Raw genomic sequence first — 16,601 nt, 5'->3', positions numbered from 1 at the left:
CCTTACAAAATAAAAAAATAGCCTTGCGTTTGACAATATTTTTTAAACCTCTTACATTTATAGAAACAAAAGATACTGACATTTATAACTCCAAAAACTCCTGTTGGAACGCGCCTTTTAACCCTACTAGACGCAGGAATGTTTATGTAGTCCTATATTGCAAATATTCATTAAATCAACCCCCAAAAGTGCTTTAAATCAACTTCTTCTACAGTTAAAGTTAAAGTATATCCCTTTTGGAAAATCAATAAACCAAAAAGAGCTGTGATAACCTTTGTTATTCTTTTTTTTTCCTTAATGCAACTTAACTAACATTTTTTGTTATTTGAGTCTATTATTTTGCTTGAACATAAAAATATATCAACTTTCAAAACTATTTCTCCACTGAAAACAACTTTTCAACAGAAAACCAACATTTTTCTCAGAACTTATCTAATATAAATTTAGATTATACTGTAAAACATCAGATCTGTTGTTGTCACTCCAGGTTACCTGAGATTAAGACATTTGTCTTTCTGTCCATTTATTAGAGCTCAACTCTTATTCCATCGATGACAGCATATCCCTCTTTCAGGAAAGCCTTTCTGCCGTTACGCCTGGCCTCTTCCACTCTCGGCCACAACTTGCCTCTGGCCTCTCGATCCTCTTTAGAAAAGTCCTCCCTGAAGTGAATGTTCAGTTCTCTGCATACTCTTGCATCTTTGGACTTCTTCCAGATGTCGTTCCTGGCCGTCCGCGTTGCAAACTGAATGATGATGGGCCTCGGCATTTTGTTGTGCGCTGCATCATTTTTCTTGCCCAGGCGATGAACCGTGTCTACCAACTCTCGGATTTTGTCCACTGCCACTGGAATCACCCTGGTCAGGATCCCGATTACAACCTCTTTTACATCCTCGTTGTCTTTCTCCGGCAAGCCCAGTAACCTCAGATCCCATCTCCTCTTTTTTTTTTTTTTTTTTTTTTTTTTAAAGAAACTTTATTAAGGCAGTTGGGTGGGGTGTAATACAAAAAATACATCAGAACGTCGCCAGGGGGTTTCAATAAATCATAAAGAGGTTGTCATACAAAAATATTATAAAAATTACAAATATTCAGAGTTTTAGCAGCTTTCAAATTAGTAGAGTCTTTAATAGAATTAATATACTGCTTGGTTTCACTTATAAATATAGAAAAGAGGGGATTTTTTTTTTGTGTATCGAGATTTATGTATGTGATATTTTGCCAATAGTATAATTAGATTTATAATGTAATATTGATTTTTTTTTTTGTGTATGGGAAGTCAGTGAAACCAAACAGTATATTTACAAAACAAAGGGACAAATTAGGTTCAATTGAAAAAAAAAGGAAGTTACAAATATCTTTCCAGAACTTAGACGAAAAAGGGCAAGACCAAAATAAATGAAAAATACTTTCAGGGTGCCCTTCACAAAAAAAGCAATTCAAATCTAAATCTTTTTTAAAACATTGAAGAAAAATTTTAGTGGGGTAGATTCTGTGAATTATTTTAAAAGAAATTTCTTTGATCTTATTGTTGACTATATATTTTGCTGGCAAATTCCAAATCTTCTCCCAATTAAGGTTATCAATAAAATTATTCCAACAAGCAATGATGTAGGGGGTTGATACAACTTCTTTCTGAAACAGTGAACGTATTTTTCGGTTATTGTTGCGTGTAGAAGAGAAACAAATTTGGCCAATTTCATGTTTGGATGGATCAAGGGGCAAAACAGTCGGATTTTGTGTTAAAGTGCATCTAAATAACATAATTACACCTAGAGGGATAGCATTGATAACAATATTATATTCATTAATAGGAATTGGGATTCTATATTTTATGACAAATTCCTGATATGTAAGTAAGGTGCCATTTGAGTTAAATAACTGATGAACTAGGAGTATATTGTGAGTAAACCAATAGGGGTAAAATAAGGATTTGTTTCTATATATAATGTCTTTATTGTTCCATATATAGTATCTATGCGGGGAAAAGTTATGTTTGTAGATAGAACGACTTCTTGAAGAATAAAGGTTACAGCTTCAAGGAGGACCTCTCTGCCAGTGACAGAGAAGCCAGAAGCCGCCTGTGGCCACTTGTGGAAAAGGCAAGAAAAGAGGGCAAGTCTGCATACTTCAGTGGAGCCAGGGCGTTTATTGAGGGGAAAGAACTGCATCCTCCTGATGGAAAAGGGAAATAAAGATGAAAGGTGAAAATAGTTAAAATCTACAACGACTTCAGTATTGTTTAAATGAACATTTAATTATTATCAGTTGATAAATCAACATCATTCAAGATGTTGATGAGGTTAGATGTAAAATCGAAATGGCCATTACTCTAAAACAGTTTGTCATATTCTCTGAATTTACAAAAGTGAACGCAAACTTGTTCTATAAGTTCTGCTGTGTTATTGTTCATTCAACATGTTAAATATGCGAGAACCCTATAGCCTATCACAAAAGTTAAGCTCAGTCTAAAAGAGTGAAAGTTTTCTTTTTTCTTCTTTCTTGTTCTAATGTTTCTTTCTGTGTTTTCTATTAATGCCAGGGGAATACGAGACCTATTTAAAAGAAAAGCCATTTATTTATATTGCAGAGGTAAAGGTGCTGATTTTCATTTTATACAGGAAACTCATGCTTGTTCAGCAGATGAGTCTTTTTGGAAAAATCAATGGGGTAATGAAATATGGTTTTCTGATGGAAATAATCGATCAGCAGGGGTCGCCATATTAAGGGACCAATTCAAAGGCCAGATATTACACAGTGAAACTGATAGGTCAGGGAGATGGATCATTTTAGTTGTTGATATGAATCAAAGTCAATTTATTTTGATTAATATTTATGCCACTAACAATAAGACCACCAACTTAGCATTGTTTCAAAGTATTGAATCAAAAATATATCATATTTACACATCTTATCCACTTGCTAAAGTAATATGGGGAGGTGATTTTAATACTGTCTTTAATGAAAATATAGATGGATGGCCTCCAAAAAACACAACTACTAACTGTGAACTGGAAAATATTTGTTTAAGAATGAATTTAATTGATATTTGGAGACAGAAAAACCCTCAAAACAACATGTATACCTGGTGCAATAAGAATATGTCCTTACAATCACGCATAGACTTCTGGCTCATCTCTAATGATCTTGTCCCTATGGTTGGAGATATCTAAATTGAACCAGCAATTCTAACAGACCATAGAGGGATCTTTATCAAAGTCACTCTAAATAATACATGTACAGAGAAAAACAACCCAGGTTATTGGAAGTTGAATAACTTGTTATTGAAGAATGCAGACCTTAGAGCAGAAATTAATGTTATTATTGACAAGTACTGGAGTAAAGCATGTATTAATGGTACTTATGGGTACTTTTGGGAATTAATGAAATATGAGATTCGAAGGGTGGCAATTAAAAAAGGTAAATTCATAGCAAATTTGAAAAAACAAAAAGAAATTGAGATTATTAAAGCTCTTTTGAATCTGCAAACAAAAAATTGCAATGATTTAACTAACGAAGAGATGTTGAATTTAAACAACTTACAAAACCAATTAGAGAATATTTATGTGGAAAAAACTAGGAGCGCTTTTATTAGATCAAGATGTAAATGGCTTGAACAAGGTGAGAAAAATACCAAATATTTTTTTAGCTTAGAAAAAAGAAATGCAGAATTTGCAGCAGTGAGTAAATTGACGATAAATGGCACAATCTCAGATGATCCTAAAATAATCTCTCAACATGTAGCTCAATTCTATCAAGATTTATACTCCTCAACCTTTACACCCTCAAATATTGAATCTTTCTTAAACGATATTTCAGCAGACTCAAGAAAAATAAATGATGATCTTAGAGTCTCATGTGAAGAGGAAATATCGCTGCCTGAAATGAATGAATGTATTAAATCCCTTAAAGAAAACAAGTCTCTTGCGAATGACGGCTTGACAGGGGAATTTTATAAAACTTTCATTCTTAAACTTGCCCCTTTCCTACTAGCCATGTTTAATGAATGCATTCAAAAAGGTGAGCTTCCTCCGACATTAAGGCAAGGAGTAATCACATTAATTCCCAAACCAAAAAAAGACCGATTATATATAGGAAATTGGAGGCCTATCAGTCTTTTGAACAATGATACAAAATTATTTGCTTTAATTTTTGCTAGGAGGTTAAAACATGGTTTAGATCAAATAATAGATATAGAGCAATCCGGCTTTATACAAAAAAGACATTAGCAATAACATCCGCCTGATACTAGATATGATAGATTATCGTGATTTAATACCAGATGAAAGTTTTATCTTTTTTATTGATTTCTACAAAGCCTTTGACACGATCGAACATGAGTTCATTTTTAAGACTATCCCCTTTTTTGGCTTTGGAAAATATTTCTGTAATGCGATCAAAACTCTATATAAGAATTGCTCCAGCTCTGTAAAACTGAAATATGGCACATCAGGTCGATTTGACATTCATCGAGGTATTAGACAGGGTTTTCCTGTATCTCCATTTTTGTTTATATTAGTAACCCAAACAATGGCCACTTACATAAAGAAATCACCCTTCATGGGTATAAGTGCAGTAGGTAAGAACTTCAAATTATGTCAACTGGCAGACGATACTGCAATCTTTCTAAAAGACAAGAGACAGATTTCAGAAGCTGTGGCTTGTATAAATGAATTCTCTGATGTTTCTGGTTTAAAGATGAATTTAGATAAATCTGTCTTATTTCCAATTAAAAATTGTAATCTGTCAAGCTATCATGGAATTCCAATTAGAGAAAAGGTAACCTACCTAGGAGTTGTTATCTGTAAGGATGTGGAACAGCGAAGTAAAGCCAATTTTGATCCTATTATTGAAAAAACAAAATCGAAATTGAACTCATGGTTGATGAGAGATATATCTTTATTTGGAAGGATCTTGTTATCAAAAACAGAAGGTATATCTAGATCTGTCTATGTATCTTTTTCACTACATGTCCCAACAAATGTTATTAAACAAATGGATAAGATACTGTATGACTATATCTGGAGGAAAAAACCCACTATCTCAGAAAAGAGACAATCAAAGGTAGTAGGGAACAAGGTGGTCTTGAGGTCTTGGACTTTAGTTTATTAAATAATACATTTAAGGTCAAATGGCTTATTGAATTCCCAAAGAACTCCAACAGTATATGGTATGCTTTCCCATCTTATTTATTTAAATTGATTGGTGGCATTGATTTTTTATTAAAATGTAATTTCTCCATTGATAAAATCCCATTTCGTTTAGCTAATTTTCACAAACAAGCCCTCTTAGCGTGGTTATTAGCTTATAAACACAACTTCAGTCCTCATAGGTACTATATTTGGAATAACAAGGAAATTCTACACAAAAGAAAATCCCTGTTTTATTGCTCATGGTATGATAATGGAATTTTACTTGTATGTCAATTATTAAATAAGAATGGTGTGTTGATGTCACATTCAGAACTTATTCAAAAATTCAAGATTACAATCACACCTAAAGAATATGTTGTTATCTCTAATGCAATTCCTGCCGGTTCTCTTCTCTTTTTAAAGAACTGTAACTTATCAGAAACCAGCTCATTTAGTTCTAGGCAGATTTTTATTGGAGATATCAATATTCATGATAAACCTTGCAGTAACAGACACATCAGAAATGCATTGAACTATACTACAGCTCCTGCAGCAAAATTCTTTTGGTCATCTATCATGAGCAATGTACAGTGGAAAAAAGCTTGTAGTGTTTTAAATAAATTTTGCATTAATAGTAAAGTGAAAGAAGTATCCTACAAAGTGTTACACCGTGTTTATCCCGCTAAGGAGGTCTTGGAGAGATTTAAGCTAAACATTTACTACTCTTGTACTTTCTGCAATGTTAACAAAGAGACATTGTTTCATTTGTTTTATCATTGTCATCATTCAAAGCAATTTTGGAATGATATGCAAGACTTTGTAAATGGAAAAATGGGTACTACTATACATGTTACTGTGTTTGATGTGATGCTCTATTTTATTTTCGATAAGATGGACAACAACACTGCCTACATAATACAACTTCTAATTATCCTTGGAAAATTTCATATACACAAATCTAAATGGTCTGACTCCAAACCCTGCTTTCGTCGTTTTATTATTGAACTTAAGCAGTATGGCACCACACTTGAAGGTGTAAACAACAACAAAGCTGCAAAGACACTGAAACTGTTAAAGACTGTACGTTTGATTTGATCTTTTAATTTTAAAGGACTGGCAATGAACTCTTGAACCCCCTGGTGTTTTCAATGTTCAGTGAATAAATTTATGTAATTTGTGGAAAAGAAAAAAAAAGAATATTCAGACGTTATGTACCTCGTACTCTCTGCATGATCATTGTATGTACCTCTTTTTCTTTTCATTATTCTTTTTATTTATTTTATTTTTTACGACTATTTCTCCTGATTAGTTCTTTGTTTCATGAAATTTGTTTGTTTCTTGAAATCCCTTTTTGTCTGACCTCATGATTGTAATGTTCCTTAATTATCAATAAAGTTTAAAAAAAAAAAAAAAAAAAAAAAAAAGTTCCTGGTGGCCATTTTGGCTGTTTCCATGTTGTTTTTCTCAAACATTTTTGGACATCCCATAATATGGTCTTTTCTTTTACCTATACTTGAACAAACTATACTACCACATGTATAAAAATGTGTAAACAGGCTCTGTGGCGCAATTGATAGGGCACTCTAGGTTAGCACAGTTGAAGTGATTCAAAGCTTGTGGGTTCGAGTCCCACCAGAGTCATGCTTTATAAGTTCATTGCTAATATTTGGACATGTTTCTGCACCGTTCAGTTTCCTGTCCTGGCTCCTGTTTATAAATGAATTCCGTGCCAGTGTAGTTTGCCAGAATTGGTGTAGTGTGGTCGGCTTCATCATTAGCCTCAAAATCATGGTAGCATGTCCATGTCAAATTTAAAAATGCATAAAATGGGTCAATTATACTCTGTTGATACATATCAAAACATAATATACCAGAAATGACATATTAACACCATATTTTGGTACATGTATTACATGTATAACATATATTGTTGGTAAATGTGGCAGTATAGTTTGTCCAAAAAAAGGCCAAAAATGACCCCCTAAAAAAAGTGTTGATTTCTGTCAAAAATGGTCAAATTCTAAAGTGCCTTAAAGTGGTACAATTATACTCTGTTGATACATTTTAAAACAAAATATGGCCAGATATAACAAAAAAACCCCACCATATTATGGGGTGTCCAAAAAGGACCCCCCCCCCCCCCCCCCCCCCCCCCCTAAAAATAAGTCATACTTTAGCATATAGTTAAAGTACTATAGTTGATTTTTGTCAAGAATGATCAAATTTTAAAATGCTTAAAATGCTTAAAATGGGTCTATTATAGTCTGTTGATACATATTATAACATAATATGCCAGACATTACAGAAACACACCATATTATGGGATGAACAAAAATGACTCTTTCAAAAAAAGTCATATTATAATATGTTGATTTTTGTCAAAAATGGTCAAATTTTTAAATGCCTAAAAATGGCCCAATTATACTATATTGATATAGTGTTAAAATAATTGATTATTTTCTATATTGGTAAATGATTTGATGCTTGATTTCTGCTTCTCTGTTGTCTGTCTCTGTTCTCTGTCTCTGTGTGTGACGCAGGTCACTATCAAAGGTCAAACCTTGGGTGAAATATCTCTATGCATTTATATTAAGTCAGACAATATGATTTTGATACAATGATTATGTGGGTGTGTTAATTTTGGTTTAGAAACTTTGACTACATATATTTCATTGTCTGTTTCATATTTTTTAGACTTTTAGAATCTATGTGAGACAGTGAAAATCCTTTGACTCTGTAGACATACTATCTTTGTGAGACACAACAACAAGGCAGGAGGTTTTTGTTGAATGTTCTGGAGAAGAGGCCAGGGCAGGATGGCCTTGTCTGGGGCAGCAAGCACCCAGGTGGCGTTGTGTTAATTAAAACTGGCGAACCAGCGATCAAGAAGGCGGAACTTCCTGGAAGTAATCGACCAGCATGTTTTGTAAACAAATGTTAGTATTTTAATGGGTTCAGGGAGAGAGTCGTGGTTGAGACTTCACGAACTGAAACACGTCTGTTTGTATTCAGGGACATGAGTTTTTGAACCCGGAGATCTCTGTAAAGTGCACATTTTTTGACGTATTGTAATAAAACTATGTTAAACTGAGAACTTGGACGTCTCCAGCTCTTCATTTCCCCATCAACGAACTGCGCAGAAAAATGGTGAGGTTTTTTCTGTTGGTGACAGATTATCAATTTTCAAGGTTTCCTCATGCAATTTTTCTAACAGGGCCGATCAATAAAACCTTAAAGGGTTATCCTCAGGAGGGCATTGACAATAATTGTACCAAGTTTTGTATAATAATGCACAAACTATCCCTTTAATCCTCATACAGTGTCTGAAGGAGGACTCTTAACTGATATGTATAAGTTAGAAGAGGCAGGTAGCAATGGTGGAAAGTAACTATGTACATTTACTCAAGTACTGGACTTAAAGTACAATTTTGAGGTACTTTTATGTACATTTTATGTAACTTTATACATCGACTCCACTACATTTTGAGGCATATATTGTACTTTTTACTCCTCTACATTTAGTTGAGAGCTTAAGTTACTTTTCAGGTCAAGATTTAAAATGAAAAACATGATACATTTTAAAATTATTACCCATTTTTATGAATTAAACCACTTAAAAGTTTATTAGGTAGTTTAAATGAGCGGAGTGGAGTCATTTCACAGTGTGGTATTAGTCATTTTACTGAAGTAAAGAATCTGAATACTTCTTCCACCACTGTCGTTTTTACTTCTTTACTTCTTTATTTTTTTTAATTATTTTTTTAAATGATTATTATTTTTTTAATTTTCTTATTTTTTTTAATTTCTTATCTTTTTTAATTTATTTTTAATTTATTTATTTTTTTAAATATATTTTTTATTTTTATTTTTATTTATTTTATTATTTTTTTCCTGCGCTTCTGCGCATGTGCGGCCCCACGGTGCTTCTGCGCATGTGCGGCCCCGCGGCGCTTCTGCGCATGTGCGGCCCCGCGGCGCTTCTGCGCATGTGCGGCCCCGCGGCGCTTCTGCGCATGTGCGGCCCCGCGGCGCTTCTGCGCATGTGCGGCCCTACGGTGCTTCTGCGCATGTGCGGCCCCGCGGCGCTTCTGCGCATGTGCGGCCCCGCGGCGCTTCTGCGCATGTGCGGCCCCGCGGCGCTTCTGCGCATGTGCGGCCCTGCGGTGCTTCTGCGCATGCGCTGAAAAGCCACGCATGCGCAGAAGCGCTGAAATGCCGAGCATGCGCAGAAGCGTTGAAAACCCGCGCATGCGCAGAAGCGCAGGAAAAAATTAATAAAAATTAAATTAAATTAAATTAAAAATTAAAAAAAAGTTTTTTAATAAAATAAAAAAAATAAGAAATTAAAAAAATAATAATAATAATTACAAAAAATAATATTAAAAAAAAATAAAAAAATAAAGAAGTAAAGAAGTAAAAAGGACAGTGGTGGAAGAAGTATTCAGATCCTTTACTTCAGTAAAATGACTAATACTACACTGTGAAATGACTCCACTCCACTCATTTAAACTACCTAATAAACTTTTAAGTGGTTTAATTTATAAAAATGGGTAATAATTATATGTATCATGTTTTTCATTTTAAATCTTGACCTGAAAAGTAACTTAAGCTCTCAACTAAATGTAGAGGAGTAAAAAGTACAATATATGCCTCAAAATGTAGTGGAGTAGAAGTATAAAGTTACATAAAATGTACATAAAAGTACCTCAAATAACTTTAAGTCCAGTACTGTGTTCAAATCACGTCAGGGTCAAAGTCTTCCACTTTAGTAGATGAAGGATTGACAGGATGACATTATATCTAAAAGCTGTATAACCTTACTGGCACCAGTGACCATGATTTTTTTTTTTTCCAACTTTATTGCACAATACTATAATTACAAGTTCAATCAAGAATCTCCACTATGCATTCCCCCAAAAAATACAAAGAACAAAAACAAATACAACATTCTGCAAGGCAAAGAGTTAAATAAACAACAAAACTATCATCTCAGTAGGTCAAGTGGACATAGATACAAACTCCAATAGAGATATAAAAGTATAAAAATAAACTATGAAAGAAAAATAAAAGAAAATAAAATAAATAATAAATACAGGCAACAATACAGACAGATCCTCTTCAGCGCTGAGACAACCCCTCTCACCACACCACTCACATTCCGACCCCATGAAAAGGTGCCCAAAAATACATCATCACGTCATTTAAGACCTTGACACTTCATCCAGCCAATCATCAAAAAACTTTGATAAATCATTGCAAAGTTTTTTTATTGGTCCATATTTTTCAGCTTAAACCAATAGAGAGGAGTAAAATATTTTAAATTCGTTTTTGAACCATATTAGTGAAGGTCTTTGATTTCTCCATTTACATGTATGAATATGATATTTTCCCATAATCATGATGATATTCATCATGTCAGATGTTTCTTTAGCGATGTCTTCCTTGTACATTAGGATTTGGTTCATATTGAAAGGTGTAATATTATCCATTGTGGTACTTAACCAATTATGCAGGTTTTGCCAAAAATGACTTGTGACTCTACATGAATTAAATAGATGTTCAATAGTTTCGGGTTCCTCAAGACAGAAAACGCAAGCTTCAACCTCAAAACCAAATCTTTTCTTGAGAGTTTCAGCTGTAGGGTAATAACTGTTAATAATTTTATACTGTACTTCTTTTGCTTTTGGTGGAATTGGCCATTTTATATATTTGAAGTATTTATCTGTGTTGCATAATTCATTGTTTATTCTGATTTTTGCAGTTCTAGTATAATCATGAAAAGTTTTACATTTGAACACTTTCCCAATAAATTGGTTGTTACATTTTCTATCACTGATATGCAATTTATCAATTTTTAATTCTGGCATGGCCGCTTGTAATCTTGAATGAGAAAGTGTCTTTTGTATTAATTGTGCCAGAGCAAGAGGTATTGCTTTGCATATTCTGCTAAATTCTCTATAAGAACATTGAACATCATATTTTTCTTTAAAGGTATTAAAATGTATGAAATTTCCTTGGTCATCCATCAGATCTAAAACAAAAATCACCTTTTTTTCAAACCAATCCTGTTTGAAGACAGTTTTCCTATTTATCGTAATTGTTCTGTTATTCCACAATGTGGAGCCATGTGGAGTAAAATTATGGGAAAATATCATCTTCCAATAGTACAATACTTGTTTATGAAATTCAGATAGCTTCACAGGCAGTTTTGTAGTTTCAAAATCACATTTTAACAGAAAATCCAACCCTCCCATTTTCTTAAAAATATTTCTGGGGATGTGAAACCAGATTGAATTTGTCTGTGATATAAAAGCTTTTATCCAGTTTATTTTAAAGACTCCTACCATTGACTCAAAGTCCAGTGTTTTCAAACCTCCTTTCTTATAATCTTTAACCAGTTGTGATTTTTTAACATAATGCGTTTTGTTTCTCCATATGAAGTTATATATTATGGAGTTTGCCTTTTTGATGTTTTTAGGAGCCACGTACATCGAGTAACATGGATAAATCAATTTTGATATCCCCTCAGACTTGGATAATAGGTTACGACCAATAATGGATAAATCTCTCTTTAGCCAATGATTTAAGGTTTTTTTCATATTTTCTAATTTTTCATTCATATTCTTTTCCTCCCTTTTTTTAATCTGTTTTATCAATTTAATGCCTAAATATTTAACTTCGGATTTAACAAGGATGGACATTATTTGTGTATCTTTACAAGGATATAATGGTAGTATTTCGCTTTTCTTTAAATTTATAGTCAGACCAGATGCTTTGGAAAAAAGAGAGATAATGCTCAATGCTTTACCGACAACTGATTTGTCCTTTAAGAAGAAAACCGTATCATCCGCGAATTGACTAATGCGAAATTCATAATCAAAGATATTAATCCCTTTAAATTCCTGGTTATTTACAATCAGATAAGCCAACATCTGTGTGCAAAGAATGAAGAGTTTCGGTGATATGGGACAGCCTTGTCTGATCCCGCGAGAGATATTTATTCTAGAGGTCATTCCTGGATTAAGAGAAACATAGCTGATTATTTCTTTATAAAACATTCCGATCACTCTACAAAACTTTTCACCAAATCCAAATTTTTTTAGTGTCTGAATCAGAAACGAGTGTTCTACAGAATCAAAGGCTTTGAAAAAATCTATGAAAAGGATGAGACTTTCTGAATCAATAAGCGATTGATAGTCTAACATATCCAATATTAATCTCACATTGTTGTGTATATGTCTACCTTTAATGAAGGCTGACTGAAACTCATCCACCACATTGACCAATACATTTTTAAGACGATTTGCATATACAAGCGCTATTAATTTGTAGTCGTTACAAAGAAGAGTTATAGGTCTCCAGTTGTCTAGGTTCAGTAAGTCTTTATTAGGTTTGGGTAATAGTGTTATCAACCAAGTTTTCATTTTTGGGGGATAAGCATCCTTTTTCTATACACTCCAAAAAGGCTTTATGTAATAGATCTTTAATGTCATTCCAAAAGTGTTTATAAAATTCTGATGTTATACCATCTATTCCTGGTGACTTTCCATTCTTCATCTGTTTTAGTGCACTTTCCAGTTCTGATGTCGTTAAATCCTCGTCTAATATTTTTTTATCTTCTTCATTTAACATTTTTATGTTGTCTTTGACTGTTTCAAATAATATGTCACAGTCTTCTTTTTGGAAATTGGATTTGTATAAATTGTTATAAAAAAGCCATATTTCGTCATTTACCTGTTTTTGGTCATCAGTAATAGTGTCATCTTTCTTAAGTTTATTTATTCTCTTTTTACTCTGTCTGTGTTTTTCTAATCCATAGAAGTATGACGTATTTTTTTCTCCTAGTTCTATCCATCTGGCTCTTGATCTTATAAACGCCCCATTAGCTTTTTCCCTGTACATATCGTCTAGTTTGACTTGAAGGGCATTCAATTCAGCCTTTTCCTCTGGTGTCGTTTCAGTTTTTTCACATATTTTATTTATTTTTAGAATTAATTCTTTTTGTTTGTGTTTTCTTGTTTGTGAAATTCTTTTTCCTGTCACAATTGCTAACTGTTTAAGCTCAAATTTGAACCATTCCCATTTATTCATATGTGACATGTCAAGTTTATTCACACTTTGAAAAAGGATTTTAACTTGTTTACAGAATCCCTCGTTTAGTAATAAACTATTATTACATTTCCAAGTATTTTCTGATGATTTGGGATGCTGGATTATTTTTAATGACAATTGAATCGTGCAGTGATCTGTTAGGGGCGATATTGAAATTTCACATTCTAGAACATCTTTCCATATTGTCTGAGATATTAACCAATAGTCTAATCTTGACCGCTGATTACTATCTGCAGAATTAGTCCAAGTGTATTTTATTAAGGTGGGATTTGATAATCTCCAGTAATCAATTGTATGTGTTGACGTACATATATTAGTTAAAATATCATCATATTCAGGTTGCTGTCCTCTATGGGGTTTACGATCAAGCCATGAATCGGGAGCTATGTTGAAGTCACCTCCCATTACCACTTTCTCTGTTATAAAAGTAGCTTTCCAATTGTTTATGAGCGACCCTACACTTGCCATCATGACCCTATTATTTGTTCTGTTATTATAACCATACACACAAAGTAAAATATACCTTTGATCATGCATCTCTACTACCATTATAAGCCGGTGTCCACCTGTATCACTTTTGTGTTCAATTACCTTTCCTGGAAATTTGTTGAAAAGCACCATCACTCCGGCAGAGTGAGAAGTTCCATGAGAGAAAAGGATTTCATCTCCCCATTGCTGTTTCCAAAATTTTTCGTCTGCTGTCCCTGAGTGTGTTTCTTGTAAAAAAAAAAAAAAACAATTTGCCTGTTGTTCCTTACAAAATAAAAAAATAGCCTTGCGTTTGACAATATTTTTTAAACCTCTTACATTTATAGAAACAAAAGATACTGACATTTATAACTCCAAAAACTCCTGTTGGAACGCGCCTTTTAACCCTACTAGACGCAGGAATGTTTATGTAGTCCTATATTGCAAATATTCATTAAACCAACCCCCAAAAGTGCTTTAAATCAACTTCTTCTACAGTTAAAGTTAAAGTACATCCTTTTTGAAAAATCAATAAACCAAAAAGAGCTGTGATAACCTTTGTTATTCTTTTTTTTTTCCTTAATGCAACTTAACTAACATTTTTTGTTATTTGAGTCTATTATTTTGCTTGAACATAAAAATATATCAACTTTCAAAACTATTTCTCCACTGAAAACAACTTTTCAACAGAAAACCAACATTTTTCTCAGAACTTATCTAATATAAATTTAGATTATACTGTAAAACATCAGATCTGTTGTTGTCACTCCAGGTTACCTGAGATTAAGACATTTGTCTTTTTGTCCATTTATTAGAGCTCAACTCTTATTCCATCGATGACAGCATATCCCTCTTTCAGGAAAGCCTTTCTGCCGTTACGCCTGGCCTCTTCCACTCTCGGCCACAACTTGGCTCTGGCCTCTCGATCCTCTTTAGAAAAGTCCTCCCTGAAGTGAATGTTCAGTTCTTTGCATACTCTTGCATCTTTGGACTTCTTCCAGATGTCGTTCCTGGCAGGATTGGTACAGGATTGGTTTGAAAAAAAGGTGATTTTTGTTTTAGATCTGATGGATGACCAAGGAAATTTCATACATTTTAATGCCTTTAAAGAAAAATATGATGTTCAATGTTCTTATAGAGAATTTAGCAGAATATGCAAAGCAATACCTCTTGCTCTGGCACAATTAATACAAAACACACTTTCTCATTCAAGATTACAAGCGGCCATGCCAGAATTAAAAATTGATCAATTGCATATCAGTGATAGAAAATGTAACAACCAATTTATTGGGAAAGTGTTCAAATGTAAAACTTTTCATGATTATACTAGAACTGCAAAAATCAGAATAAACAATGAATTATGCAACACAGATAAATACTTCAAATATCTAAAATGGCCAATTCCACCAAAAGCAAAATAAGTACAGTATAAAAGTATTAACAGTTATTACCCTACAGCTGAAACTCTCAAGAAAAGATTTGGTTTGTTTTGAGGTTGAAGCTTGCGTTTTCTGTCTTGAGGAACCCGAAACTATTGAACATCTATTTAATTCATGTAGAGTCACAAGTCATTTTTGGCAGAACCTGCATAATTGGTTAAGTACCACAATGGATAATATTACACCTTTCGATATGAACCAAATCCTAATGTACAAGGAAGACATCGCTAAAGAAACATCTGACATGATTAATATCATCATGATTATGGGAAAATATCATATTCATACATGTAAATGGAGAAATCAAAGACCTTCACTAATATGTTTCAAAAACGAACTTAAAATATTTTACTCCTCTCTATTAGTTTTAGCTGAAAAATATGGACCAATAAAAAAACTTTGCAATGATTTATCAAAGTTTTTTGATGATTGGCTGGATGAAGTGTCAAGGTCTTAAATGACGTGATGATGTATCTTTGGGCACCTTTTCATGGGGTCGGAATGTGAGTGGTGTGGTGAGAGGGGTTGTCTCAGCGCTGAAGAGGATCTGTCTGTATTGTTGCCTGTATTTATTATTTATTTTATTTTCTAATGTCATAGTTTATTTTTATACTTTTATATCTCTTTTGGAGTTTGTATCTATGTCCACTTGACCTACTGAGATGATAGTTTTGTTGTTTATTTAACTCTTTGCCTTGCAGAATGTTGTATTTGTTTTTGTTCTTTGTGTTTTTTGGGGGAATGCATAGTGGAGATTCTTGATTGAACTTGTAATTATAGTATTGTGCAATAAAGTTGAAAAAAAAAAAAAAAGAAAAAAAACCTCTTTTACATCCTCGTTGTCTTTCTCCGGCAAGCCCAGTAGCCTCAGATCCCATCTCCTCTTGTATCTGGCATTTTCTTTGCACATTTCTGTCAAATTGCTGTTTTCTTTCTTCAGAGAGGCTATTTGCTTTTGCATTTTTTCAATTTCCTCCTTGTTTTCCTTAACCGCTTGTGTGTTCGCCTCTATGCGGAGTTCAAAGCTCTTGAGACGCTCGTCCTGTGTGTCAAATCTCTGCAGGACTTTTTGAATAGCTTCGTAGATGCTATCGTTACTCACGTTAGCTTCTCTTTCTCTCTCTCTCGTTTTCATGTCTCTCTTCTTCAGTCTTTTAGGATCAGGACTGGGAAGCGGTTTGTGTTCATTCAAAAGAATTACCGTGCCCTCTTCCATGTCTTCATCTCTTGGATGTCTTCATCATCACACGCCTCTTTGAGTACTGCCAAGTTATAGTCATGGTCCCGTACGTGTAGCCTTATCCATACCGTCAGTCAGATTAACGTCTTCTTTTTTCACAGCTGGAGTCTTCAAACTTTCTTTATAGTGTTGTTATTTTGTGAATGTTACTTTGGGTTAGTTGTTTTGGTCTAGAATGACGCTTTTTAGGACGAAATTAAATATTTCTTT

General features: G+C 33.6%; 1 protein-coding gene across 1 annotated transcript; it reads right to left on the bottom strand.

Annotated features, from left to right (window-relative positions):
- Positions 1–515: 515 nt before the first annotated feature.
- si:ch211-196c10.15 (uncharacterized) lies at positions 516–16,367 on the bottom strand. Its single transcript, XM_059355206.1, has 2 exons — positions 15,975–16,367; positions 516–880 (listed from the first exon to the last, which is right to left on the bottom strand). The coding sequence occupies exons 1-2, from the start codon at positions 16,365–16,367 to the stop codon at positions 527–529; spliced, it is 747 nt and encodes a 248-aa protein (XP_059211189.1). The 3' UTR covers positions 516–526.
- Positions 16,368–16,601: the final 234 nt, after the last annotated feature.

The sequence above is a fragment of the Centropristis striata genome, chromosome 17, assembly GCF_030273125.1.
Source record: "Centropristis striata isolate RG_2023a ecotype Rhode Island chromosome 17, C.striata_1.0, whole genome shotgun sequence".
In the NCBI taxonomy this organism is placed as follows: domain Eukaryota; kingdom Metazoa; phylum Chordata; class Actinopteri; order Perciformes; family Serranidae; genus Centropristis; species Centropristis striata.
The sequence above is the reverse complement of the archived record's forward strand: the minus strand, read 5'-3'. Positions and strand labels throughout refer to the sequence as shown.